Here is a 27399-nt window from a genome sequence, read left to right as displayed (position 1 = left end):
AACAATCAAGGGTGTTCAAATCATTTTAGTTCAGGGTCCACATATAGCTAAATTCAGTCTCAAGTGGGTCAGACCAGTAAAATATTATAACCTGCATACATAATGACAACTCCAAACTGTTTTCTTTTTTTTAAGTGTAAAAAAGTACAATTACATGACAATACTTACATTTAAAAACTATTCTTTTATAAAAAAAAATATGAATAACCTGAACAAATATGAACAGCCTGACATGTCTTAAATCAAGTGTAATTTTAACAATATTCTGCCTGTTAAAAATGTTTTCTGCCTTTGTAGATCCACTGTATTCTGTAAGTTGTAATGCACATGTATAAACGATAAGCTGAGACATGATATTGTTAAAATTGCACCTATAGTTATTCAAGACATTTCAGGTTGGTCGTGTTATTCTTTTTTAAAAGATAATTTGTAGATTTAAACATTTTCATAATGTAATTTTACTTTTTTCACTGTGACTATTTTACAGATCCAGCCCACTTTAGATCATATTGAGCTGAATGTGGAACCTGAACTAAAATGACCTAGGTGTTCTATTGCCATGCGCACATATGAACATTATTATGCATGAACAGGGTGTTTGTAGCAGATAAACTGTCTCTACAGAACACCACTCAGATTCAGGATGGACAGGTAGTTTGACCCAGTCAACCACCTCCAGCTATCACTGTTGTCCCCCAAATCCTAACTGGACCTGCTCCCAGTACTATACCTGAGGGATTCTGAGTAGGCAAGGGGCTTCTGGGTAAAAGGGAACTGCTTTTCACAATCCAGTGACTGATATTTTCTGAAATAAAACTATTATTTTATTCTCACAACATTCATTCTTTATCATGATTTTTTTCCCAAAGAAGATGAGGATTTTGTTGCTGATCTAATTTATTGTTTGTATTATTAGGACTATTTTCTCTTTATTCTAAATTATCATGACTTTTTTTATCATGATAAAAACACATTTCACTTAAAACAATCCAGATGCAGAATCCGATTGACCTAATGCTATTGTAGATTTAAATAAATAAATAAATAAATAAATAAATAAAAAAAACAAACAGACTCAAACAAAACAACTTTAATCTTATAATATTATCTCATTATATTATGGCTTCGGTCTGAAATGATCAGATTTGTTTTCCCTTCCCTAATGCATAACCATGGGACCTGTTCATCATCATTACTATATTTGTTCTAAACTTAAAACTTGTTTGACATGTTGCGTGTATGGAGCTCAGGGGAGCACAGCGCCCTCTAATGGTGTGTTAATGTCTCCATCAGGAGTAATGAGAGTTGTGTTTCTGAAACAGAAGCGATCATTAATGAGGTCCACTGTGAGCTGCCACTGAACAAAACACTTATCAACAGTTTCTGATGGTAATTAGTCCTGTGGGAGCAGAGACGGAGGACAGTCCTACATGTTTATCGGAGCTCAGAGGAGACCAGTGTTTACAGGAGCTGATGAAAACCGCTGAGGTCTACAGGGACTCACTGCCCCATCACCACAAACCCCAACATTATGTAACACCAACATCCAGCAGAACACAAACACTGGCATGACCCAAGACACACACTTCACTGCAAGGTCAAGTCCGAAAACCTCTGCAGACCATCCACAAAGGCCTTTGGACATGATACTGTTTTACCCAAACCTGCAGGATCCATCCATCCGTCCGTCTGTCCGTCCAGCCATCCATCCATCCATCCATCTATCATCTGTCTGTCCATCTGTCCATCCATCATCTGTATGTCCATCCATCTATCCATCCATCCATCCATCCATCCATCCATCATCTGTCTATCCATCCGTCCATCCATCATCTGTCCGACCAACCATCTGCCTATCATGTCTGTCCATCCGTCCATCCATCATCTGTCTGTCCATCCATCCATCCATCCATCCATCCATCATCTGTCTGTCCATCCGTCCATCCATCATCTGTCTGTCCATCCGTCCATCCATCATCTGCATGTCTGTCCATCTATCCATCTGTCCGACCGACCATCCGTCTATAATCTGTATGTCCGCCCGTCCGTACATCTATATGTCTGTCCATCCATCCATCCATCCATCCATCCATCCATCCATCTATCCGTCTGGCTATGTGTCATTTAATTGTACAGATCGAATCAAAAACTCACAAAGATCCTATGTCAGGCCAGTTCATACCATGATGTTGGACTTTACAAACAACCAAGAGACTTCAGCTGATGTAGATCGGCCTTTTGAAAATGCCATCATTCAGCATGAACAGAAATGGACAATATATTTTTTATCTTAAAGCTAACTCTAATGACAAAGGCCATACCCCTTGAGAGGATTGAGATTAGCTTTTGCCATTTTGTCACATAATAAGAGTGGAAATACATGAGGTCAGTGTGGTTAGTTGTTATTAGTCTATTTGCACTTGCAGACAATACCCCATGGAGGTCAAAAATAAATCATACTAATTCTATTTAAGAACAGCCCCCAGTTCACTGCAGACACTATATCAATCCACCTGTCAATATGTATCACTGATGGTGTCATGTGTGATTGTTTACAAATCTAATGCTTTCCTGATATACACAATGTGATTTCCACTAAAGCAAGTCACACTACTGTACATGCAATAAATTGGTCCAGATAGATAATAAGCCACCAAGTTATTTAGAATGTTGTAAAGCATATTCTGCCAAACCATAAACTATAAAGGGTTAAAATTGTTTGTTTTTGAAAGACTATGATTGATCTGCACAGACTTCTCGAGAACCTCTTTGTAAACGCTGCATGTTTCACCACCATCATCATAGTTCAGAGGCTGAATGGGAGAAAATCTGGCAGCAAGATAGACTGAAACCACAGCACAAACTCTGCAGCTTCAGATGAAGTGGATTTAATGAGGTGAATGCATGTGAGGATAAATACAATGGTCTGCAGGCTGGAGTCCCCTCAGAGACAGAGAACCTTCCTGTCCAACAGTCCCTGAATGCCTCACTGGAGCTTTTAATTCTATAACCCTGCTGGTCACTGAGAGGACACCTGGGAATACTGAGGCCTCCAGGACACTCATTACACACCAGTAATCACACAAATATACCCACTGAAATCAGTTTGTGCCTCAGCTTCAGGTAAATGGAGCTTAAGTGAAACCAGTTCCTGTCCCAACAGTTAGAAAAACACTTCAGAGTTCAATAGACATTTTTACTAATTAAAAAAAAACATACAGCCTGGAAGAATTACTGTACTGAAATACCCTCTTTTTTAACTATAAGTTTTTTGGGTTTTTTTGTTTTTACTTTTATTCTACATTTTATACATATATATATTCTCCAATTTGTGAGAACTAAGGTAAAGCTGGAGTCAAATTCCTTGTTTGTGTGCACAATCTTGGCCAGTAAAGCTGATTCAACTTCCGATTCTGAATGACATACAGTAATGTTGTGGTGGCTGTTAACCAGTATCATTTCCCACAATGCAACAACCAGACAGACTCAAACTGGTGAAATGAAAATATATTTTAAAATCACAAAGTTTTCAGATCCTGCTGTCAAACATTGCAGATTGTTTTGAGTTACAGTAGCAGCGTTGCCAGATGCAAAATGTTAAAGCATCAAATCAGACAAACCATGTCATGTTATAATTTAAGGAAAATTATTGTAATAATTATGCATCTGGCAACCCAGTACAAAAGCTGGTACAGGAGGCCTGACAGGAAATGGTGTCATCACAGCTTCAAAGTGAGGCCAGTGAATAAAAGATGTAACACTAGAAGATACTCGCTCCAAGACCGCTACCACTAACTTAGACTGAAACCCACTGAGTCTGTCATTTTTCTCCAGGAGTCACTCTGGTCTCCGTCCTTTAATAAGTACTAGTGGCATTGTACCCGTGGTGCCATTGTACGATAGCATGATAAGTAGAACTTGTCTGCCACCACTATCCATTTGTAAACTATCATTTAATCATGCATTGTGCAGGTAATCATTTGAGCCAACATGTGAAGCATGAAGGTAAGAGCGTGTATTTGTTTGGCCTGTCAAGGATGATTAAATTCATACAGCGGTAGTGAACTGCAGCCTTCACATTGTAGCATCGTCTGCTAGCAGTAGAAATGTCATGAATGGCAGCATAACCACTTCCAAAAATGGAGTATGGCGGAAGGGATGAAGAATTCAAAGTAGAGAGAGGCTAAAATCACCCAGCATCCCTCACAACATTTGAATACAGACATAAAATTGTGCCTAGTAGATAGTCAGGTAATGTTTCTATTCATCTGGTGAGCTTGGTGGCGATAGGGCCTGTGAAGGCTGAGGAAAATCCGTACAAACGCCCTCCTGTGCTGCAACATCGATGGGACACAGAACGTGTATTATGTAGTAGGATTCTGTGTAGTAGTGGTGGAAAAAAAAAAAAAGTGTTCTGCGAGGTTGCAGGTCACCTTGACTTTTAGCTACCAAAATCTAACAATCAGTCCCTCATGGCATTCCTGAGATTTCCCATTGATAAGAACGGACGGACATGAGGCCGTGGTGACTTCAGCCTTTAGTCACCCAAATGTTTTCTGTTGATGGTCAAGTCCAACTGAATATTTGTTCCAAACCTGATGAAAGTCCTTCAAGGTGTTTCTGAAATAATGTGTTCATAAAAACAGACAGACATGAAGACAAAGTGAGCTTCACCTTTGACCTTTGGCCACCAGAAATGACTCATTTCAATTTTGCAACATTTTGTCAAATTGTTCCAGAGTTTTAAACACAAAGGAGACAAACACACCTTATAGAGATGGTGTGTCATGGACAAGACCATTAAAAACTTTAAAACACAAATGCTTGATGAGGTTTCCTGTTTTACTTTAAAGTATTTGGTTCTGGTCCATTCAAAGGAAATATGTTTGATAATCCAAGAGGAAGTGTCGGTCAGGCGTCTACAGCCAAGACTGTTATGTGCATCTGTCACAGAAGCTCAGGAAACAATTTTCTGATGGTGACTTTGTGAGAGTCTGCGCATTTTTAAAATATTTTTATAGCACGTTTCCCCAATGACTTATGCAATAAGGCAGACCCATGATAAAATGTAGGACGATTTAAAAGTTGCATTTAAGTTTTACATTATTTTTTCACTATAACATCAGAGTACAGCAGACTGACAACCTACAGCTATAAAAAGTCCATATCTCCCAAAAGAGAAGTCTTGTTTTTTTTTTTTTTTTGTTAAACTGGACTGTAATAGTTTGCGTGGGTTCTCTCCAGGTACTCCGGCTTCCTCCCACCATCTAAAGACACGCACTGATAGGTTAATTGGTTAACCTAAATTGCCCATAGGTGTAAATGTGAGAGTGATTGTTTGTCTCTATATGTCTGTCCTGTGATGAACTGGTGACATGTCCAGGGTGTACCCCGCCTTCACCCATAAGTAGCTGGAATAGGCTCCAGCGACCCCCATGACCCTAGTGAGGATAAAGCAGGTTCAGAAAATGAATGATGAATGATTGAATTTAATAGTATCTTACATGCAAATGATTGTGGGTAGGAAAAGTCAGAAAAGTACGCTGGATTGAATATTGCTAAATACATCTAGAGATCTGCAGTTCATTGGTATATTGGACATACTAGAACTCAGTCTTTTTTTGGACATACTAAAAGAATGTTAATTTGGATTGGAATGCGTGGTGTATTTCATGTTTTAATTTAATAATCCAAAGTGTCTCCCTTTATAATAACAATAATAATAATAATGGATTAGATTTCTGGCTGACAGAGGCGTGGCTGCCAATTTGTGCCTACGGTCCCTCCGACCACCACCACCATACACATTCATATGCCGCGTTTCCACTACGTGGTATCGACTCGACTCGATTCGGTCTTTGTGCATTTCCACTACGAAAAAGGGCCTGGAATCTGGTACCCGGTACTAGGTTTTGGTATCACCTCCACTGAGGTTCCAGGACTGGGGACCAGATACTAAAACGTGACATGTAAACAATGCAGACCACTGATTGCTTGTCTCTGTGACCTGCCGTTTTACAAAAAACAGATACAGAAGTTTACAGTCAATATAGCGGTAGGTTAATCCACACGATGACAGCCGTAAAACTACACCATGGTTTGTCGAGGAGGTTCAGACGTAAAAATTCAGCATGAGCTTGACGAGACAACACGCACCGAGCGAGTTTATCAGCAACTCTCTGAGCAGATGACACGGAAGTAACGCGCCGCATCGCTATGATGTCCAGGTACTGTGAAGTGGGTAGTATCCTTTCATGGAAACGTTCTCCAGGAATAGGACCTGGTACCCGAGTCGAGCCGGTTCTATGTAGTGGAAATGTGGCAATACACCAGTGTGAGTGGCACTGGAGGGTGAAGTGTCTTGTCCAAGGACACAATGGACAGACTAGGACAGAGCGGGATTTGAACCGCCAACCATTATTGGACAACCCACTCTATCTCCTGAGCCATGGCCGCCCCTTTGTCTATGTCACAATGCCCCTCTGGAGCCATCTTTTGCTCACTCTTTATCTAAAACAGACACATCTTTAGTTTGTGCTGTTACCATAGTGGAAATGGTTTTAACTTTGTAAGAAGAAACGCCAATGTGTATTTTTGTGTTTGGACTTCTCTTAATTACTAAACTTGTTGGAGCAGCAACACCAGTATGAGTCATCAACTTATTTCATGTTATTTGTTGTTTTGAGCGATGCATCTTTGTTGTAGAGTGATCCATGAGGGAGGTCGAGTCTTTGGGGGAATCCCTGCAGAGTCCTGCTGCCTCCTGACACTAATTAACAAACCATCACTGTAACAACAGGAAACAAACATTAATTACATTACAGCAGACCCCAAACTCCGTAATGACCCTGTTATCTAAAAACCACATTCTATTCCTGGAAACTGACCCCAGACATTAAACAATGAAGTCGTGTTTACCAAGTAAGTTTGTGTAGTCTGTTAATAATTGTCTACACCAACATGTTTTGATGTAATGAAAGAAGCAGCTAAAAACATTGTGATATTCTAACAAAATGGATGGGCAAAACAATGGACTTGAGCTTATAAATGGAAAATAAATATTTGGCGCTAATGTAGAAATGACAACTAAGAGTGAAACAGGAAATTCACTCTTTCCAACCTATCTGACATGCTATTAATGCAGCGTTAGTTGGGTCTTATGCTGTGATCCAGTCCACCCGTAACTCGTGTTTTTCCAACCTTCTACCAGTGAAAAAGCACTGGAATGTCAGTCAAACCTGTGACTTCCCACCCATGAACTCGTACTAAATCGATGTTCTCCCAGTTCCGACTTCTGACGTCACGTAGCAATGGCCATGGATGCAGTGTTTATGCAGATTGTTTATTAAAACAAGGTGTTGCTCTGACATTATTTATCTGCAAATGTTCTGCATAATCAGCAGCTGTTCTAGCGTTAGCTAGTTTTCAGTCCAATGAGTGCAAGAATAAATTAATACCAAATACGTATCCAAATATACAAATAACATAACATAAAAGGTATAACAGCTTCTCTTGCCTTATTCGCTGTTTTTCCTCCTCTCTGTTTCCCTCAAATAAGCAAAGAGCAAGCACCTTTGGCGATAGAAATGATTGTAAATGAGCATAACATACGGTCCACCATGCTGGTTTGTTTACACGTAGCTCCCACAATTCCTTGCACTCAGGCAGTTTGGTGTGACTTGCCTGGAACGTTACAAAGTCGTGAGTCGTGGTTTGAAGTTGTGACTTAACGGGCTCAAAAACCAGCTTGGAACCCAGCATTAATGTCAGGTGACAAATGAAAGTAAAACACTGAATAAATTAGTGGAGGAAAATTACTCCATAGGGCTCCATCATGGGCCTCTGATCGCACACCATTCCTCCATGCAGCCTGTCTGGAGGTTTGACCATCAGTACTGGTGAGCCAAGCAGATGGCATCTCCCCATCTTGATCACATATCCATTCTAAGTTCCTGCACTACAGGGCTACATTCCATTCCTGTGTTTAAAGATTCTAGAGCCAATTCTATCCTTTTGGACTCACAACTGGAAGTAAGTCCCCACCACTGTCCACCTCTGTCTGTAACCTGGATGACAACTTCTTTCAGGTTGAAGTTATGCACCAGATGACCCCAGTGCCCCTCACTTTCTTGCCTGTCTTTTATTCCTACTGTTCGGCACATACTTCTTTGCTGTGAGTCTTTGCACCTTTCGGGGCGCAAAAATCTGCACCACTCACATCCGAAAAGAATCAACACCTTCCTCAGAAATACAATGTCACAAGATCGTGTAAACCAGGGGTGCCCACACTTTTTCAGCTTGTTAGCTACTTTTAAATTGACCAAGATAAAATAATATCCATCCACTAGCCTACATATTATACATTATATATCAACAGGTAGCTCAGTAGATAATACTACTGACACTGATGCAGGAAACCAGGGTTCAAATCCTTGCAGGACATGGACTAAATTCTTTTTTTTAAAGGACTGATATTTTGCTCTTTCAAATGGAATTATGCATTTTCAAACATTTCCCTGTGGTCGACATAAACTGTAAATGCTCTGCTTGGGTCTGAATTCTTCATTAATTCAACTCCACAGGTCCATCTTCAACCCTATTTCTGAGTAATGACACCAGAAAGGTGGTTTTGAGCGCTGGCCCTTTACATGAAAATGAGCCACTTCACACCCCACCCCCTCCAAGGTGTTGAACGTGCTTTCTGTCCCGTTCAGCCACTTGTGCTCCTTACTACAGCCAACAACTGAACATTTTAGGTAATTGACTTGAAGTTTTGATATATTTTCAGTTTTTACTACAACCGCTGCTGTTGACACACAATTATGGCGTACTCTCAGAAAAGTTCGTCACAAGTCTTCACCTTATATGTGCAAATGTTGTGATGTGACTAGTTGTACACATAACAAATTAAGCAGAAATTAAAACGGGTTGTAGAAATCCACTTGAATTTTGCCGGAATGAATATAAAGATAACTTTGCAGCACCTGGAGGGTTCAAATTCAAACTTTTTGAACTGTTAGGGTGCAAATGGACAAATAAATGAACCAAAGACTAATAAAAGTGGGTTTAGCAAAATATGACCCCTTTAAGAGGTGATATCTAACCATTTTTCATAGTTTTCTTGGTAATAACCAAAATCACTTCAGTTCTTACATCAATAGCTATGGCATTGTACTGACAAAAACAGTGCTTTTAGGCTTTCCATGTTTTCTTTTCTGTCTGTTTTAGTCACGTGATACACACAGGAGTTAGGACTTGATTGCATAACCATTGTTCTTGATAACTTTTGATGGTCTAATAATTTTTTCCAAGACTGTATTTCACCAGACGCCACTGGTGATAATATGTATCCAAGTAAAGTCCATTTGCCTGGAAAAACTACTGAGGTACGTTATGACATCCTACCCCTGCCATCAAACACCTGACCTGATATAAATAATTTTGTGATGGTATGGTTACACTGTTCTCTCTACTCCTTTGCTATATCACTTAGGGTTAAGGTGTTAGGTGTTTTTGCATTAGCTGCATCTTTTTCCCCACTGATATCGTTTCAAGTTCATCATCCTCAGCGCAAAATCACCTTTATTGTACAGGCTTTTTCTGCTGCTCTGAGTGTAACAGAGTAAATGTATGCAGAAATGAAATGCTTATTAAATGCATTAAGACTATTTTTACCATTCCAAAGATAGAAAGACACGCCATACCTCAACAGTACAATCACAGTCCTTTTTAGAACTCTTCAAAAAAAAAAAAATTAATAGCTGAGAACTTGTCATCCATGAACATCTTTGTCCTTCAGGAATATGCAATATGCAGTTAACTGTTATCATGACCTGACTGTGTTTCAATACTGCCTGTTTACTTTGGTCACTAAGTTGATGACACAATGTTCCATTATACATTACCTCCCCAGATAATAATCATAGTTATAAAAGGTAGAACAGAGACACACATCTTCTTTAACTTGTCAGGCACAGTTAAAGTACTTTCATTCACTTGCTGGTGCTGGAGACGTTTAAGTACTGTCTGTATTTGATGTTCTGTTGACTTTATATGTATTCGGAAAAATATTCATGAATACATAAGTAATATTTTACAACTAAAAAAGCTGGACATTTGTGTCTTGTTTCAGGCTAATGGAGAACTACACCCACAACAGTTTAATCTTGCAGGTGGAGGGGTTAAAGATCACAGGGGGTTCTATATATCCTGTGTTTTCCATTTTCATTTTTTTGTATATATTCATCATCTTTTCCAATTTGGGAATTTTGATCCTAATTGTCCTGGACAAAAGCCTCCACCGGCCAATGTATCTGCTGTTTTTAAACCTGCCTGTCAATGACATACTTGGAAACTCCAATGTGATTCCCCGTTTACTTGTGGACATGTTGCGTCCTCCGTCTGAACGTCTTATTAGTTATTATGAGTGTGTGGTTCAGGCTTTTATTACACATATGTGTGGTACAGCTGGCCACACTGTGCTCATGATTATGGCCTTTGACAGATATGTTGCTATCTGTAACCCACTGCACTATGCTTCCATAATGACCAACAAAATGATGATAAAGCTGACAGTTTTGGCCTGGGGGGCAGCCTTTGTTTTAGTGGGGATTCTGCTCAGTCTGACTGTAAGACTGAGCAGATGTAGGACAATAATTAAAGGTCTTTACTGTAGCAACCCCTCACTGTTTAAGCTGTCCTGTGAGAGTGTCTTCATTAATCATGTATATGGTTTCACCTTCGCTGTATCCACGTTTACAGCTTCTATAGGCAGTATATTACTCACCTACTCTAAGATCACTGTGGTCTGTCTGACCAGTAAGAATAAGTCTTTGAACAGGAAAGCCTTACAGACCTGCAGCACTCATCTCTCTGTGTATCTGATCATGCTGTTCTGTGGAATGTTCATAATTGTCTTACATCGCTTCCCCCAACATGCAATGCTCAGAGAAACTGCTTCCATCCTGTTGAACTTTGTCCCCAGCAGCCTCAACCCCATAATTTATGGAATTCAGTCTAAAGAGATACAAAAATTCCTGTCCAATCTATGTCAGCACAGAAAGGTTTTGAAAAGGGTTTAATTTTCTTATATTGTTAATTTTCTGTACATTCTTATCATATTTATCTTTAAAATAAATGAGCATGATGTGGACATACCTTCTGTTACCCTCACCTGAAAGGTGTATTTTATTCTGAGACATATAATCAAATGAGGGACTAATAGAAAACATAAGGATCTTACAGAAAAGAAGCAAAAAAGTAACAGATTTTGTTTAATGTCATCACAACTTCATATGAGCTATGAATATATTGGATAAGTTCATTATAGAATCATTATAACAGAATGGCATGGAAAAGGCCCTATTCCAAGCCAACAACCATATATGATAATAATCGCTTACAATCGTAGTCATTGTGAAAGTACTAACACTGTGAACTTCTCTAGAGATATTCATTCCAAGAGCCCTTCTGCTCTGAGCTGTTAGGTTTGGACGCTCTAATAAGTACAATAAAGATCTGTTTGTAAGTTATTGCCACTATTGAGGGCAACTCATGAAAATGTGACATAAGAAATGAACAAAACAAGACTACAAATAAATAAACTATGGTTGCACATGTCCTTGACTTTATTCATTGACTAGTATTTTTAACAAATAGACAACTCTACTGTGGAGTTATGGTTGACTTAAACTAACAGGATGGTTAAAAGTAAATTTTTTACGCACATAATGTCATTGATTTTGCCGTGCTGGGCCAAGGAACAGTTCCAGAAATCATTATCTGTTATAATGGAAAATCCCTGGTCCTCATTATTATATTTAATGTATTCCTTGAACCACAGTATTCCTTGTGCCCACATATGCCTGCTTAAACTTCTGCCTTCCCAGACTGGGTCAGTTTGACCTGGCTCTTCATTCTTAGGAAAGGATGCAGCTGCAGACTCCTGTCGGTAACTGTCAGTGCTGTACTCCTGCATGGCCTTGAAGCTACTCTGGAGCATTCCTTCATTCTGTATCGCACATACACATGGTTCTACTAAGCTACAAAGATTTTACAAATACACCCAAAAACTTCTCTTCGGTTAAGAACTCCAATCAGACTGTGACTTCACTCTGTCAGACTTCTGTGCAGAATAAAATTCACACAAAGACAACTTCTTTGTCTCAGCAACTTCCTCTCTCGACAGGTGTCACATGAAATTTCAGTAAAGTCAGTGGAACAATAAAGGGATGGATGGTGTGGTTAACAGTAAATTTAATACATAAATCTATTTTACCATTTATCAAATCAAATCAAATTTTATTTCTGTAGCGCCAAATCATACCAAAAGTTATCTCATGACACTTTACATATCGAGTTGGTCCAAACCAGACTCTAAGCCAATTTACAGAAACTCAACAGAGCAAACACTAGTGACTGGTGACAGTGGAAGGAAAAACTTCCTTTTAACAGCAGAGACCTCAAGCAGACCCAGACTGAGGAGGATGGCTGTCTGCCTTAACCATTAGGGGTTAGAGATAGAGGGTAAAGGAGGAAAAAAAGAGAGAGCGATCGAGATAGAGAAAGACTAAGGGAGAAGGGGGGAAGTAGGGGGAGACACATGGATGCAGTTGATGCACAGATAACTGAACTAGAACTGTCAAAAGTAGATCAGCTGGTGTTAGTATAATTACTAGAAACCAGAACAAAGGTCCATGACTGTTAATACTACTACTACAAATACAAGTACTAACAATGGATATACTACTATTACAACAGTTAGTACAAATAATAGAAACCTCTACCATCTATTTATGGGATGATAACACTTTTCTATATTTAATTATATATTTAACCTGCTGGGAATGTGTGAAGGTTGAACAGTAGAGACCCAAAAATGCAGCCTTGGGGAACTCCACACAAACGTTTTGAAATATACTAGTCAACATTTGCTAGGGATCAGTTTTATATTTGCACAATAATTGATGTTGTATAATATTTTGGGTGACTTCATATATTATGTGTGTACTTTGGCTAGTCATGTAAAGAAAAATGGACCAAAAGGTAAAAAGGTAAAAAAAAACATAAATTTTTATTGCACTTTCAGGCAAAAGGGTGATACAACCCTAGAAATTAGAGTTCATAACAATTACTCTTCCAATTTTGTTTTCACTGAAACCACTCAGAATGTTCTGAAACACATACGGTGTGATGTCAATAATGTGTGTGGCCACCATCCGCATCCGCAGGCTGTACTCCACTGGGAAAATAAACTGTCAAGTTTCCAGAATTATACCCCCGAATATAGCAAAGTTATAGTCCTGATCCCTAGCAAATGTTGACTAGTGTATTTTGCAGACGTGTAGGCACCATTCAGGCCAAAAGAGTCAGACTGATCTCAATAAATGGCATTGTATGTCACTGCGGTTCTTATGGCATTTGGCGTGCTATACCTGCACATTTTTGACCTTTCACCCCAACCCTAACCCAGTGGTTCCCCACCTTTTTTGGCTCGTGACCCCATTTTAACATCACAAATTTCTAGTGACCCCAGACATTCAAAACAGAAACATATTTTAGGTAAAATTAATTTGTTTTCGATCATGTAATAGTTTGCTATACTATGTTGCAAAAAAACGTTAATTTTAGAGGACATTTAGTCTATATAAAGTATTGATTGCTGTATTTATTTTGAATATGAATGTCAAAAAGAAGAAAAATAAACAAACAAAACTTTTAAACATATGACATACAATACATATTCGAAAAGGAGTGAGAAGAAGCATAACTTATAAACTCCCACCCCTCCTCCTTACATAATTAATAACAATAATAAGCTTCCTAGTCTAAACATATCTATATTTATACTATACTTAATGCATATTATTATGGACGGAGGCAGAAAAGCCAGGTGTAGATTACTGCACAAAGTGAGAATTGGATTTTCCTTGGTCAGGATATGTACAGTCAGTCCAGCTTGGATTTACAAGGCTGACAATTAATACTGAACAAACAAGAACTCAAACTATGAATTATGAAAGAGCTGCAGCATCTGAAACTGACCACAATGAACATTTGACAGATAAACAGAACCACAGTGCTTCAGTTTCAGCTTCACAGTTTGTCATTAGTAAGGTTTTTTTTTTTTTTTTTTTTATTAATTACTAGAAATTTCAGGAGACCCTTATTTGAATTCCAGGTGACCTCACGTGGTGTCCTGACCCCAAGGTTGAAAAACACTGCCCTAACCCAACACCATTTGATCGTGTGTCAATTTACGCCAAGATCTCTGGTTCACATAACCCTAACCCTCAGTGCATGGTATTTGATACATCGATTCAGGTTGGACAGGGGGCTAATAATAATAAAAGTGGCATGTATATTCACACGACTCATGATATCATGTTGAAATAGTCGTCAAATACCTAATGCAGCACTATGATCCAGTACTTTTACCACTGTTTAACACTGTTAAAATGGTGTGGTTGAGTATTTACAGAACATCAGGTTACATGCAGCTAAAACATTTTTTAAGATTGCTGCAGAAAAAAAACAAAAAACAAAAAAACAAAAAAAAACATCAAGGCATCTGCAGAAGGGCTTTAAATATTTCACAATTTATCTCCAGGGTTTGGGCTGAAAATTGTGCCATGTTAGTTTAAGATTTTTTTAGATGCACTATAAGTTTAGTTTACTACAAGTTACACAATTATCCAAATTATTCCAGGAAAGGAAAAAGCACATAGACTAGGAAGTGATCACATAAAAATGCACTGACATTTAGTAGGAAATACAAGCTAGTTTATGTATATATTTTATATGTATTTTTATCTTACATGTTTGCAGACTGTTTTTGTCATCATTATAAATTAACCAAAAACGCATGCCAGGTGCCAGGTGCCGTCTTAGCAGTTACAGTTACTAAGCAACTGTTGACCTGTGAGCTTGTGAAAAAGCAAATAAAAGCCTCCGCTGCTCCATTCGAGCTCTGGTTGGAAGTGGTGTGTGTTTCAGATGGTAATGTGATACACAGATACAAAGGCTGAATCATTACATTGTGATGGATTATGAAAGTATTTAACATTTACAACGGTATTCCTGTTTGATATTGTCACTTTACAAAGACTCAATTTGCCTTGAAAATGACATACCATTAAGTACTGTATGATGTAAAGAGTTAAACACACATTTAACATGTCTGAAATTGGATAACTGAGTTTAATAACTAAAAACCATCTATTTTTAGGTGTTTGTTGACAGATTTAAATATGTCTTAAACTTTCTGAAATTGAAGTTTGTTAAATTGCATCAGTGTATGTATTACAATACACTGTTGTTATGTCTTGTTTCTAAATTATATCATATTATGGGGTTTTGTTTTTATTTTTGTAAATGCCACACCTTTGTATTGAGAGGTTTTAATACTGGTGAGATTTGACATATTCAGCATCACAATCTAACAGCATTTTCCATGATTTATTATAGTTACTATAGTTCAGTTTGTCCTTTTATCAGCTTTCGAACACATGTTATTGTTTAATGACAGTGAATATTAGATAAATGTTTTCATAGTTAAGTGTTTCATGTTACCTTTCTGAAATTACAGAACATTTGTTAAGATGACTGGTTTAAATGTTTGCTATATTGTCAATATTTCACATTGATCAACTAATTGGAAACATTTAAATATGTTGTCATGTCCTTACACATTTTATTAGCGTTACTATGAAGTTAACTTAGTCATGTTTATTAAATTGTATAGACTATTGTTAAGATGACAGATTTAAATGTCTGTCAGATTTTCCATATTTAGCAGAACATTCACTGGAAAATATGAAAAATCTAACTGTAAATGATGACTTCCTTCTCCTGGAGGGGTTAAAAGTCACCACCCAGTCATCCACCCCCGCCTTCATCCTCCTTCTCCTCATCTACATTTTCATTATGGTGTCTAATGTGGGCCTGGTAGTGCTGATCTTCGGGAGCAGGAATCTCCGTCAGCCCATGTACATGCTCTTCTGTAACCTTATTATTAATGATGTTTTTGGAGCCACGATAATAATCCCACATGTACTCAGAGATATTTTCATTTCACAGTCAGATCGACACATTCATTACATTGACTGTGTGCTTCAAGCTTTCTGTGTTCACTTTTACGGCAGCACCTCTCACACTGTCCTCATGATCATGGCCTTTGACCGATACGTGGCCATCTGTAACCCTCTACGCTACGCCTCCATCATGACTAACAGGATGGTGCTGAAGCTGTCGGTGGCAGCATGGGGGTCTGCTTTAGTGATGGTGGCCATCCTCCTGGGCCTCACCATCCGCCTTTCACGCTGCAGGAGGATCATTCCCAACCTGTTCTGCGACAACGCTTCCTTATTCAGTCTTTCCTGTGAAAGTGTCCTCATCAATAACATCTACGGTCTCGCATACACCGTCCTCCTGCTCGGCTCTTCCATCGGCAGTGTCACACTCACCTACCTGAAAATCGCTGCGGTGTGCATGCGAAGTAAAAACAAAGCTCTGAACAGGAAAGCGCTGCAGACCTGTGCTTCCCACCTGGCTGTGTACGTCCTGCTGCTGGTATCAGCCTTCATCATCGTCGTCCTCCATCGCTTTCCTCAGCTTTCCAACTACAGGAAATTAGCGGCCATCTTGGGCGAAGTGCTTCTGCCGGCTCTGAATGCAGTGATCTATGGGCTGCAGATAAAAGAGATCAGACAGAGGATTACTGCTTTGTTTCATAACGGCAGAAGAGCTGTAGTCAATGTAAAATGATTGAATTGAGACCACTTTCAGGAAAATGTTTCCACCTTTCGTTACGGACACTGAATTATGTTTTATGGACCTGAAAACTGTGCCTTTATATGTAAAGTTTAATTCATATTGTTTCACAGCCTTTCGTAAGAAGTATTAAACACTAACCAGTGGTTGGAAGTACTTTTACTAGAGTTTTGTGTTTGTACTCTTCATGAGAACTACATTAACAATATACACCAAGTTCTATGTTAAGAGGCTGCTTTGGGTGTGTTAAAATGTTGACAAGCCAGAAAATAAAGAAAAGATAAGATACGATATACTTTATTGATCCCCTAAGGGAGATATTCAAATGTACTGCAGCAAAAGAAGCATCAAATACAAAAATAGAGAAGATAAAAAATATTTAAAAATTGTTAGTGACTAAAAATTTCACCAATAGTAATATTACTACTACTACTACTACAACTACTACTACTAATAATAATAACAATAATAATAAATACAGTAATAACAAGCATATAGTAGGTGACACTGACAAAAAGTGTGCAAGTGAGTGACACTGACACATGCAAAAAGCTAAAGGGTCAGGGTAATACTAAAGATTTGTACCATATAGTCTTCTGTTTTAATTAAAACATATTTTATACATTTGTATTGAAAATAGTACCATTCAGGCCTGGAAGTGAAGTTAAGGGACTTAACCCTGTACTCTCTCTGTATCATGGATGCCATGGCTCAGGAGATAGAGCGGGTTGTCCAATAATGGCAGTTTGATTCCTGCTCTGTCCCAGTCATGTGACGCTGTGTCCTTGGGCAAGACGCATCACCCACCTTGCCTCCAGCGTCACTCACACTGGTGTATGAATGTGTATGGTCGGAGGTGTCGCTTAGCACAGCCATGCTTCTGTCAGCCTCCAGGGCAGCTGTGGCTACAAACATAGTTTACCACCACCAGAGCATGAGTGAATGAATGAATAATGGATCACTAATGTAGCTTTTAAAAGCGCTATAGAAATCGAATCCATTACTATCATAGGAAAGTCACTGATGTGCTGAGTCAGTGGTTGCTAAGCAACAGCTGACCTGTCATCATGTGATGCTGCTGTACTAAAGTGTGTGCAGCTGCTTTTGGTCCAGACTGAGGGCTGTTAGTGATGTGAGAACTGTCTGAGGTTCACATTAACCTGAATTCGTTCAGTTAAAGCTGCAGAAACATTAATGACTTCCTGCTCTCAGGTTGACTTGTCCATCTGTATTTTAAATCCAGTTCATTGTTTGTTTGTTGTATGTCTATTTAACTGTATTTATATGTTACATATTTAGATGTTAAACAGTGAAAATCAAATAAGGGCAATTGTTTGATAAATCTGCACAGTCGAGATTAAATTATGTATTTTTGGTAGAATATCACTTAAATGTATTTATAATAAGAACAAATGCAGATTATTACTTTTTTGGTTGTTCCACCCCTAGTAATAGAGCATTTAGATTTCTGCAGTCAGACTTTATCTGTTAAAATTCACATTCATAGGAAAACAACTAAAAGTAACTCCTGTTATATAATCTTACAAATACAATAATTACTAAATGTTGTTAATTAAGGTAATTTCCTCTTCACAAACCTGGCCTGACACTGCAGTGTTGATAAACTGTTAATGGTTATTAGTCACTCACTGGTTAGGAAGACATAGAACTGGCTTTTTGCACCAGATGCTACTAATTTTGTCTCCTAGTCCACACTTAACTCTGCTGTAAAATTGTCATAAAATATAAAACATTGTCATAAAGATTATGTCCTGATTTCCAGTTTGCAATCAGTATACTGCAATATTATTAAGGCGGTGTTTATTAGTAAAAGTCAAATCACTGAACTTGCCCTTGTCATTTTGTTGTGTTTTACCGGCAACTAAAAATTTTTGCTATGAAATAGTGAAAAGACCAAAGGTTAAAAATAACTAACAATTACTAGACAAAGAAGTAAGTAGGACCAAGCCTTATGGCTAAATTAAGATTTTACTAGAGTTTGACTAACAGTGGATTTTTAAAGATGACATAATAATGATTTTACTGAAAATGAACTATTTCTGACTTTATTAGAAACTATTCCCTATTAGAAATAACTGCTATACAGAGCATCTCAGCCAGAGTAATAAATATCTTAATGAATAAACAAATACTATATAGGCCTACATCTGGAACTGAACATCAAACTGCCAATTTATTGTGTTGATTTTTTTTCGACTGGCATTTTCCCTCTATTTCTTAAATATATCACCTTAAACTACAGCTACAAGTACACAACTGAGTCATGAAAACTGTCAAGTAAAAACCCTAAAGTAACTAAAGTAATAGTATATTATTGGACAGATCGAAACGTAATGTTATACTAAAACAAATAATAATATTCTACACTAACAAACTGTTATAAAACTGAGTTGCTGTTGATTAGAAAGCTTTCATTATTCTATTGTAGCACAGAATAGAGAGAAATGGGCTACAGTTAACATTCCCCTTTACTGTCACTATAGGAATTAAGTTGCAACTTTGCCACTAGATTTTATTACATGTTACACACTAAAGCCTGAAAAGCATGAGTCATACACATCTGAGAGGCGTCTAGCACAGAAAATGTGTTATTGGTACACTTTATTCCTCTTTTTTTTTCTCAAATATTTATAAAAGTTGCTCCATATCAACCATTATTTCACAGAGGACTTTGCACCTACTGAGGAACATGTGTCAAATTCAAGTATTTATTTTTATATTTCAACCTTTAAAATTTTAACAGTGTGGAAACTCTTTACTATGTTAGAAATTGAGGATGACTTGAACTGTTCAAATGAGGCAAGTCTGCAGAAATGTAAAACACACACACAAAAAAAAAAAAACGACTTGCAGCTAATGGCTTGTCTTTTCACAGGTATGGAAAACTGGACTATAAGCATGGACATCCTTCATTTAGAGGGGTTCAAGGTCCCTCAGGAGTCCTCTGTCCCCGTCTTTATCCTCCTCATCTACATCTTCATCATGGTGGCCAACCTGAGTCTGGTGGTGCTGATCTTCAGGACCAGGAGCCTACATCAGCCCATGTACCTGCTCTTCTGTAACCTGAGTATTAACGATCTTTTTGGAGCCACGATAATAATACCTCACGTACTCAGAAATATTTTCGTCTCGCAGTCGGAGCGATACATTCATTATATTCAGTGCGTTGCTCAGGCCTTCTGTGTTCATCTTTATGCCACCTGCTCCCACACTGTGCTCATGATCATGGCCTTCGACCGGTACGTGGCCATCTGTAACCCTCTGCGCTACGCCTCCATCATGACCGACAAGATGGTGATTAAACTCTCTCTGTCAGCGTGGGGTGTCGCCTCAGTGCTCGTGTCGATACTTCTGGGCCTCACCATCCGCCTTTCGCGCTGCAGGTGGGTCATTTTCAACCCATACTGCGATAACGCTTCCCTGTTTAAACTCTCCTGTGAAAGCGTCTTCATTAATCAGATCTACGGTTTGGGCTTCACTGCAGTGCTACTCAGCTCCTCCATTGGATTCATCACTTTCACCTACTTGAGGATCACTGTGTTGTGTCTGAGCAGCAGAGATAAAGTTCTGAACAGTAAAGCGCTACAGACCTGCACCACCCACCTCCTGGTGTACATCTTGCTTCTGGCCTCAGGCTTCATCATAGTCACGCTGCATCGTTTTCCTCAGCTGTCGGACCACAGGAAGATGTTGGCGGTCATCAGTGAAGCAGTTCTGCCATCTCTGAATGCCATCATCTATGGCCTACAAATAAAAGAAATCAAACAGAGGATAATCATTTTGTTTTACAAAAGTAAATGTGATCAGCTATCGTGAACAAATGCAATATGGTCAGACAAGCCATAGATCAGAGGTATTCAAATCTGGTCCTCAAGGGCCGGTATCCTGCCGGACACCAAAGGGTCCAGTCTGGCCCCTGGGATGAATTTGTGAAATGCAAAAATTACACTGAAGATATTAATCATTCTAGTTTAGGGACCACAAACAGACCACTTAAATCTCTAGTGGGTCGGATCAGTAAAATACCATCATAATAAGTAATAAATACTCACAACTCCAAATTTTTCCCTTTGTAAATATTAACATTTTCATGTCATTTCACTGTATTTACACTAAAACAAACTAAATTTTCACAAAAACACAAACAACCTCAACAAATATGAACCTTTTGAGATGTCTGAAGTATAATTTTGACAATATTCTGCTTGTTATTAAATGTTCTGTGTATTTTTTTTGATCCACTGCGATTTGTATGTTGTAATTTACATGTGTAAATGATAAACTGAGACATAATATCATTAAAATTGCACTTTGTTTTCTTAAGAAATTTTAATTTGTTCATGTTATTCACAGTGTTTTAAAGGATAGTTGGTAAATGTACACATTTTTATCGCATAATTTTCAAGTTTGAAGTTGACATTATTTACATGTTATTATGTTATTATTTCACTGGTCTGGCCCACTTCAGATCAAATACCTAGCATGAAGACAAAACTGAAACTCAACATTCTTTCAACATCCAACTCCCTGCTTCTATACATCTCTTATACAGCAGACCTTACACAAAATTTCCCAACTTCTAGCCTGTATCCACTGCACCCCCTCCACTGCTCTATGGGCCCCCCACACAAATGCTGGGTCCCATGAATTTGTCATGCTTACCCCCCCTTACCGGTGCCCCAGGGTATACTATATTTTTCATCACTGTCATCACTGAGACCACTGCCTCCTCAGTCTCATCTGGTGGGACTCTTGTCTAAAGTCGACCTACTCACTTCCCATAATAATAATAATAATAATAATAATAATAATAATAATACTGGATTAGATTTCTATAATGCTTTTCAAGGTAACCAAAGCATGTTACATTATCGATCCATTATTCATTCACTCTCACATTCACACTGTGGTGGTGGTAAACTATGTTTGTAGCCACAGCTGCCCTGACATTGTTACATTCATTTTGATCTGCGTAAAAAAATAATGGTCAGAAAATGCATTTATATCCCTGCATGTTATTTTTATAGTGATTATACAAATGGCACTAAAATGAGTCTGACATCCCATCTTTCAAATTAAAAGATTGAGCTTGTGTTTGGTGCCAGGCACAGCAAACCCCACCCCTTACACATAATATAGGTTATTTTTTCGTCGATCCAGCTAATGACATCATGTTTTTGCATGTGCTGATTTCAGCATATCAATTGTCTCTAAATATGTGGCATGTTTGAAGTAAATCCAAACAAAATTAATGTTTTTATAGACATTTGAAATTTCACCCCTTATTATAAAAAAATGGGAGGGAAAAAGATTTTTTAAAAATTCATAAAACATTTTAACTTTGACCTACTTCACCCAAAATGTAATGACATCTATTCTGTGTCACTGGCAATCTATAAACCAAATATGGTATGAATTCAAACAATAGTTTTGCTGCTACAGACATTTGAAACTTCACCCCTAATGGGAAAAAACAAAGATTTACAAATTCATTTAAAAAAAAAAAAAATCTACTGCGACCTACTTTTCCTAAAATGTAATCAAATCTATTCTGGGTCACTGGCAATCTATAAAACTAACTTGGTATGAATTCAAACAATAGTTTTGCTGCTAGAGTGTTAACAAAGAAACAAACAAACCGAACCAAAAACAATGCCTCTTGCCTCCCCTTTGGGGGGCTGGGTAATAATAGTTGAAATAGTTAGTGTTACAGTCAGAACACTAAAAATAATGTGGCATCAACAAAACCATCTCCAAGCATGAGGCTGGAAAATGTTTTTTGTTTTTACTTTGATTGCCTGTTGCCAATATGCAACATACCCAAAACTCTACTTAATGTCCCATAGTCAAACAACCTTAAATTAGCATCTATTTGAAAGCCAAAACACAAATACTTTCTTTTAATATACTTGTACAAAAATTCAGGCCTTATAGGGTAAAGAATCACATTGTTTGGACAAATGGAGACAGGAAGCTGCATTTTGAGTCAGGAAAGACAATGAGACAAAAAATGACCTGTTTGTCCGTTTCTACTCCTGTTTCATCTTGTTTGATTTGGGTTTTACTATTCAGATTAGAAAACTTAACTGAAATTCACATTTTTTTTTGCTGCATTTCTGAAACTTGGATAAAATTTTGTAAAAAACAAAAAAGTAAAACAAACAGGCAACACAAGGGAGAGGAATGGAAGGAACTAAAAAAAGTAAAAGTAGTTAACACTATGAGACTTTGTGACCATTCTCCTCAAACAATCATTTACTTTAAATCCTAAAATTTCCTGATGTCACTTTTCTCAATGTACTAAAATCACAAAACAGTCAAAGGCACAAAATACACATAACTTTTAATACATTAAATTATTTCTTTATGCTATGATGAAATCATATTGAAGCTGCACACAGATGCTGGATGTGGAGTCATTTTCTGTGGTTGCCTAGCAACAGTTGGCCGGTCAACATGTGACGCTGCAGCTGATTTACAACATGACAGTGAATAAAAGTGTGTCCTCATGCAGGTCTGTGGTGGGGGTGGGTCATGTTTCAGCTGTTTAACCTTTGCATGAGTTTTAACTTTATCTTTATGAAAAAAGCATAGACACAGGGATAATTTTATTTGAATCATTCATTCATTCATTTTCTGAACCCACTTCATCCTCACTAGGGTCACAGTGGTCGCTGGAGGCTATCCCAGCTACTTATGGGTGAAGGCGGGGTACACCCTGGGTATTTCACCAGTTCATCGCAGGGCTGAACATATAGAGACAATCACTCTCACATTCACACCTATGGCCAATTTTAAATTAACCGATTAACAGTGCATGATCAGTGCATGTCTTTGGATGGTGGTATTTGAATCATATATGAAATAATTATTGCTAATATTGTTTGCACTAGACAAAAGGAATTTAACCGACTTCACAGCACCTGTTGACATAATTTATATATGCATTCGCGGTACATGCAGTGTTTTTCGCCTCAGTCTCTGCTATAACACACTGAACATATAGAGATTGTCTATTTATTTCTACCATACAGTATGGTCTGTGTGTTCCTACAGAATAGTCTATAGTTTAAATAAGCACTTTGACTATTAACAGTTTTGTTTAAAATTATTTTATCATTACCCAACAACTTTAGTTTAATTTTGATGAAATAATAGTTTTTACTAACTTTTCAATTAGTATTCATGTTTTGTTCTGGTTGTTGTTTTTGTTGTATTGTGACAAAAGCTTTGATTTATACAGACAAGGATCCATGACAGAAGAACTGTTTTGCAAAGCCATTTCATTCTGATTCAGAATTAACTATTAACAATAGAGGACAGTTTAGTTATATTTTGTTTAGTTTGTGTTACATTTTTCATAGAAACGTATCGTGACAATTACCATCACGTTTAATGAGGACATGTATATTTTTGCTTGTTGAAACAATGAGAGATGTCACATGGAAAATCTTACTTTAAATGAGGACCTCCTCATCTTGGAGGGATTAAAGGTCACTTCTCAGTTTAAGACCCCTGCCTTTATCCTCCTCCTCCTCAGCTTCATCTTCATCATAGTGTCTAACATGGGCCTGGTGGTGCTGATCTTTAGGAGCAGGAGCCTTCGTCAGCCCATGTACCTGCTCTTCTGTAACCTTGTCATTAATGATATTTTTGGAGCAGCGATAATAATCCCTCATGTTCTCAAAGACATTTTAATCCTTCACTCAGAGCGACACATTCATTACATAAACTGTGTGGCTCAGTCTTTTTGTGTGCACTTTCATGGCATTGCTTCCCACACTGTACTCATGGTCATGGCCTTTGACCGATACCAGGCCATCTGTAACCCTCTACGCTACACCTCCATCATGACCAACAGGATGGTGGTGAAGCTGTCGGTGGTGGCGTGGGGGTCCGCTTTTGTGATGGTGGTCATACCCACAGGCCTCACCGTCCGCCTGTCACGCTGCAGGAGGATCATTCCCAACCTGTTCTGTGATAACGCCTCTTTGTTCAACCTTTCCTGTGAAAACATCTTCATCGATAACATCTACAGCCTCGCATACACCGTCCTCCTGCTCAGCTCTTCCATCGGCAGCGTCACACTCACCTACCTGAAAATCGCTGCAGTGTGTGCGCGCAGTAAAAGCAAATCTCTGAACAGGAAAGCGCTGCAGACCTGTGCTTCCCACCTGGCTCTGTACGTCCTGCTGGTGGCGTTGGGCTTCATCGTCATCATCCTACATCGATTCCCTCAGTTTTCCGATCACAGAAAGATAGTGACTGTAATGGGACACATCATAATACCAGCTCTGAATGCAGTGATCTACGGTGTGCAGATAAAAGAGATCAGGCAGACAATAAAGGCTCTGTTTCACATCCACAAATTGGCTCTGAAAGGAAAATAATATCATCGCAGACACACTATATGGACAAAAGTATTGGGACACATCATGGCTACAGCTCATATGATATCCTGTTCATGCTGATTTGAGGTAAACATCAATATTTCCTTAAGGTTTAATGGGAGCTTTTTCTTCCTAAGTGAGATGTGAAGAAAGTCGATGGTTAGTTGTGGTAGAAAATTATTTACAATCACAGCAGGAAAAATATCTTAGAAATTTAGAGAACATTTAAAATCACAGTCATGAATTAAAAAAACATCTTTGAGGCATTTTGGAAGCAAAGATAACAATTTAAACAAAACTAATCAATGCAATGATATTTATAACAATATTGAAGTACATTATTTCATTTGTCATTATTGTTTCGCAGCTCAGACCCCCGTTACAAAAGAAATAGGTCCCAGTAGTTTTGTCCATATAGTGTATTTATCCCAATGTGAGAAGTCAGAAAACACACTGTATGTGGAGCAACAGAATCCACCATAAAAGACCTGCAGCTTTCAATGCCTCATAAGTTAGTAATAAGTCAAATAAGAAGGACATAATGGCATGAATCTGGTTAATAAATATATTTGTTTATTCATTACATAAAAGTGTGACTTCAGTTTGAGTAGTTTAGTGCTTAAAGCAGCGTATGACTTTCATCACAAATATTTTTTTCTGTAAAACCAGAGCGATAGCCTAATTATCACTAATCCAGTGTTTCCTGTACAATTGATCTCTTGGTGTGCCTGTGTGTCATGGGGGGGGGGGGTTAATTGGTTTCTGTTTTGCACTTTTAAGGAAAGAAAATAACTACATTGCAACAGCATTTCATAGTTTAATAACATTTAATAATGAAAATAGTATTAATTAAAGCTGCAAGCAGCTTTGGGGTGGGATCCTGCATCCTGACCAGGTTCTGCCTCCCGTCACCATGAGGGAGTAACTGGTATAGAAAACCAAGCAAAATCTCACATACCCACAATGCAATATAGCAAACCCCCGTTAGAAAATGTACAGGAAAAAAGTCCACTCCCCCCAGGAATCAAACCTGAGTCTACTGCATGGCAGTCTGATGCATTATCCACTACACTACACAGCCACTGTGTGTGTCTTAGTAAAATGGCTCCTTATGGAGCAGACGTGTGTCTGTGTTACATTCAATGAGAAACCACCTCTCAAACTAACTACTACTAATCCATAACTGTACATCATATCTAAACATTTTTTTGAACGTGAGTCTTGTGAATGTATCGATATATAATATGTGGGGAAAAAGTCTGAAGTGAAAAATCAGTTTCAAATTTAGCAACTTTCAAGGCTTATTAAAAAAAAAAAAAAAAAAGACATTTATAACAAAAGAGATCAGTTTTTTGACAAGAGTTTACTCTATCTTTTGTTGCTATTTATAAGCCAAACAGCTTGGGACTAGATCCATTTTAATGTTTTAGTTTGAAAGACAAACTGCGAACTTCGTGTTGGACTTAGCTCATAAGTGTCAGCATATGATTTGTAGAGCTGGATGAGACCAACATTTTGGTGTTGGTTTCATGTCTCTACGACACTCCTACTGGAAGTTTGTGTGCATGTGTTTTTTCATTGAAAGGTAAATTGCTAACTTCCTGTTGGAGTTAGCTCATGGGTGCCAACATATGATTTGTCTGACTCAATAAGACAAAAATTTTGGCGTTCATCTCTACGACATTCCTACTGGCTGCTGCGGACCTTTTAGTGTATGTAGGTGGCACTACACAGCACATTTTGGCACTTATGGGGTTAATTTTTATATTTTATCAAACTTTTTGCCAGATGTGACATGCGTGCCAAATGCGTGTCAAATTGTTTAGACAAATGGAGACCGGAAGCAGCATTTTGAGTAAGGAAAGACAATGAGACAAGAGTTGACCTATCTGTCCGTTTCTACTCCTGTTTCAGGTTATCTGATTAGTGCTGTACCATTCAGATTACAAAAGTGAACTGATATTCACACAGTCACATTTAAATTTATCGAATCCCTGAAATATGGTTAAAATTCTATAAGAAAACAAAAACAAAAAGGCAAAATAAGGGAGGGGAATGGAAGGAGCTAAAAAAAAAGGAAAAGTAGTTAACACTGAGACTTTGTGACCATTCTCCTCAAACAATCATTTACTTTAAATCCTAAAATTTCCTGATGTCACTTTTCTCAATGTACTAAAATCACAAAACAGTCAAAGGCACAAAATACACATAACTTTTA

General features: G+C 38.0%; 4 protein-coding genes across 4 annotated transcripts; all 4 read left to right on the top strand.

Annotated features, from left to right (window-relative positions):
- Positions 1 to 10136: 10136 nt before the first annotated feature.
- On the top strand, positions 10137 to 11081 carry LOC115432636 (olfactory receptor 5M11-like). The gene is made up of 2 exons (XM_030153543.1): positions 10137 to 10488; positions 10618 to 11081. The coding sequence occupies exons 1-2, from the start codon at positions 10137 to 10139 to the stop codon at positions 11079 to 11081; spliced, it is 816 nt and encodes a 271-aa protein (XP_030009403.1).
- A 4732-nt stretch (positions 11082 to 15813) lies between these two features.
- Positions 15814 to 16764, top strand: LOC115432635 (putative gustatory receptor clone PTE03). Its single transcript, XM_030153542.1, has one exon. The coding sequence runs from the start codon at positions 15814 to 15816 to the stop codon at positions 16762 to 16764; it is 951 nt and encodes a 316-aa protein (XP_030009402.1).
- A 2904-nt stretch (positions 16765 to 19668) lies between these two features.
- Positions 19669 to 20607, top strand: LOC115432634 (olfactory receptor 52N5-like). The gene has a single exon (XM_030153541.1). It carries the CDS (start codon positions 19669 to 19671, stop codon positions 20605 to 20607), a length of 939 nt encoding a protein of 312 aa, XP_030009401.1.
- A 3626-nt stretch (positions 20608 to 24233) lies between these two features.
- LOC115432633 (olfactory receptor 8U1-like) lies at positions 24234 to 25181 on the top strand. Its single transcript, XM_030153540.1, has one exon. The coding sequence runs from the start codon at positions 24234 to 24236 to the stop codon at positions 25179 to 25181; it is 948 nt and encodes a 315-aa protein (XP_030009400.1).
- Positions 25182 to 27399: the final 2218 nt, after the last annotated feature.

Source organism: Sphaeramia orbicularis, chromosome 14, assembly GCF_902148855.1.
Source record: "Sphaeramia orbicularis chromosome 14, fSphaOr1.1, whole genome shotgun sequence".
Classification (NCBI taxonomy): Eukaryota; Metazoa; Chordata; class Actinopteri; order Kurtiformes; family Apogonidae; genus Sphaeramia; species Sphaeramia orbicularis.
This window is presented reverse-complemented; position numbering and strand designations above follow the sequence as displayed.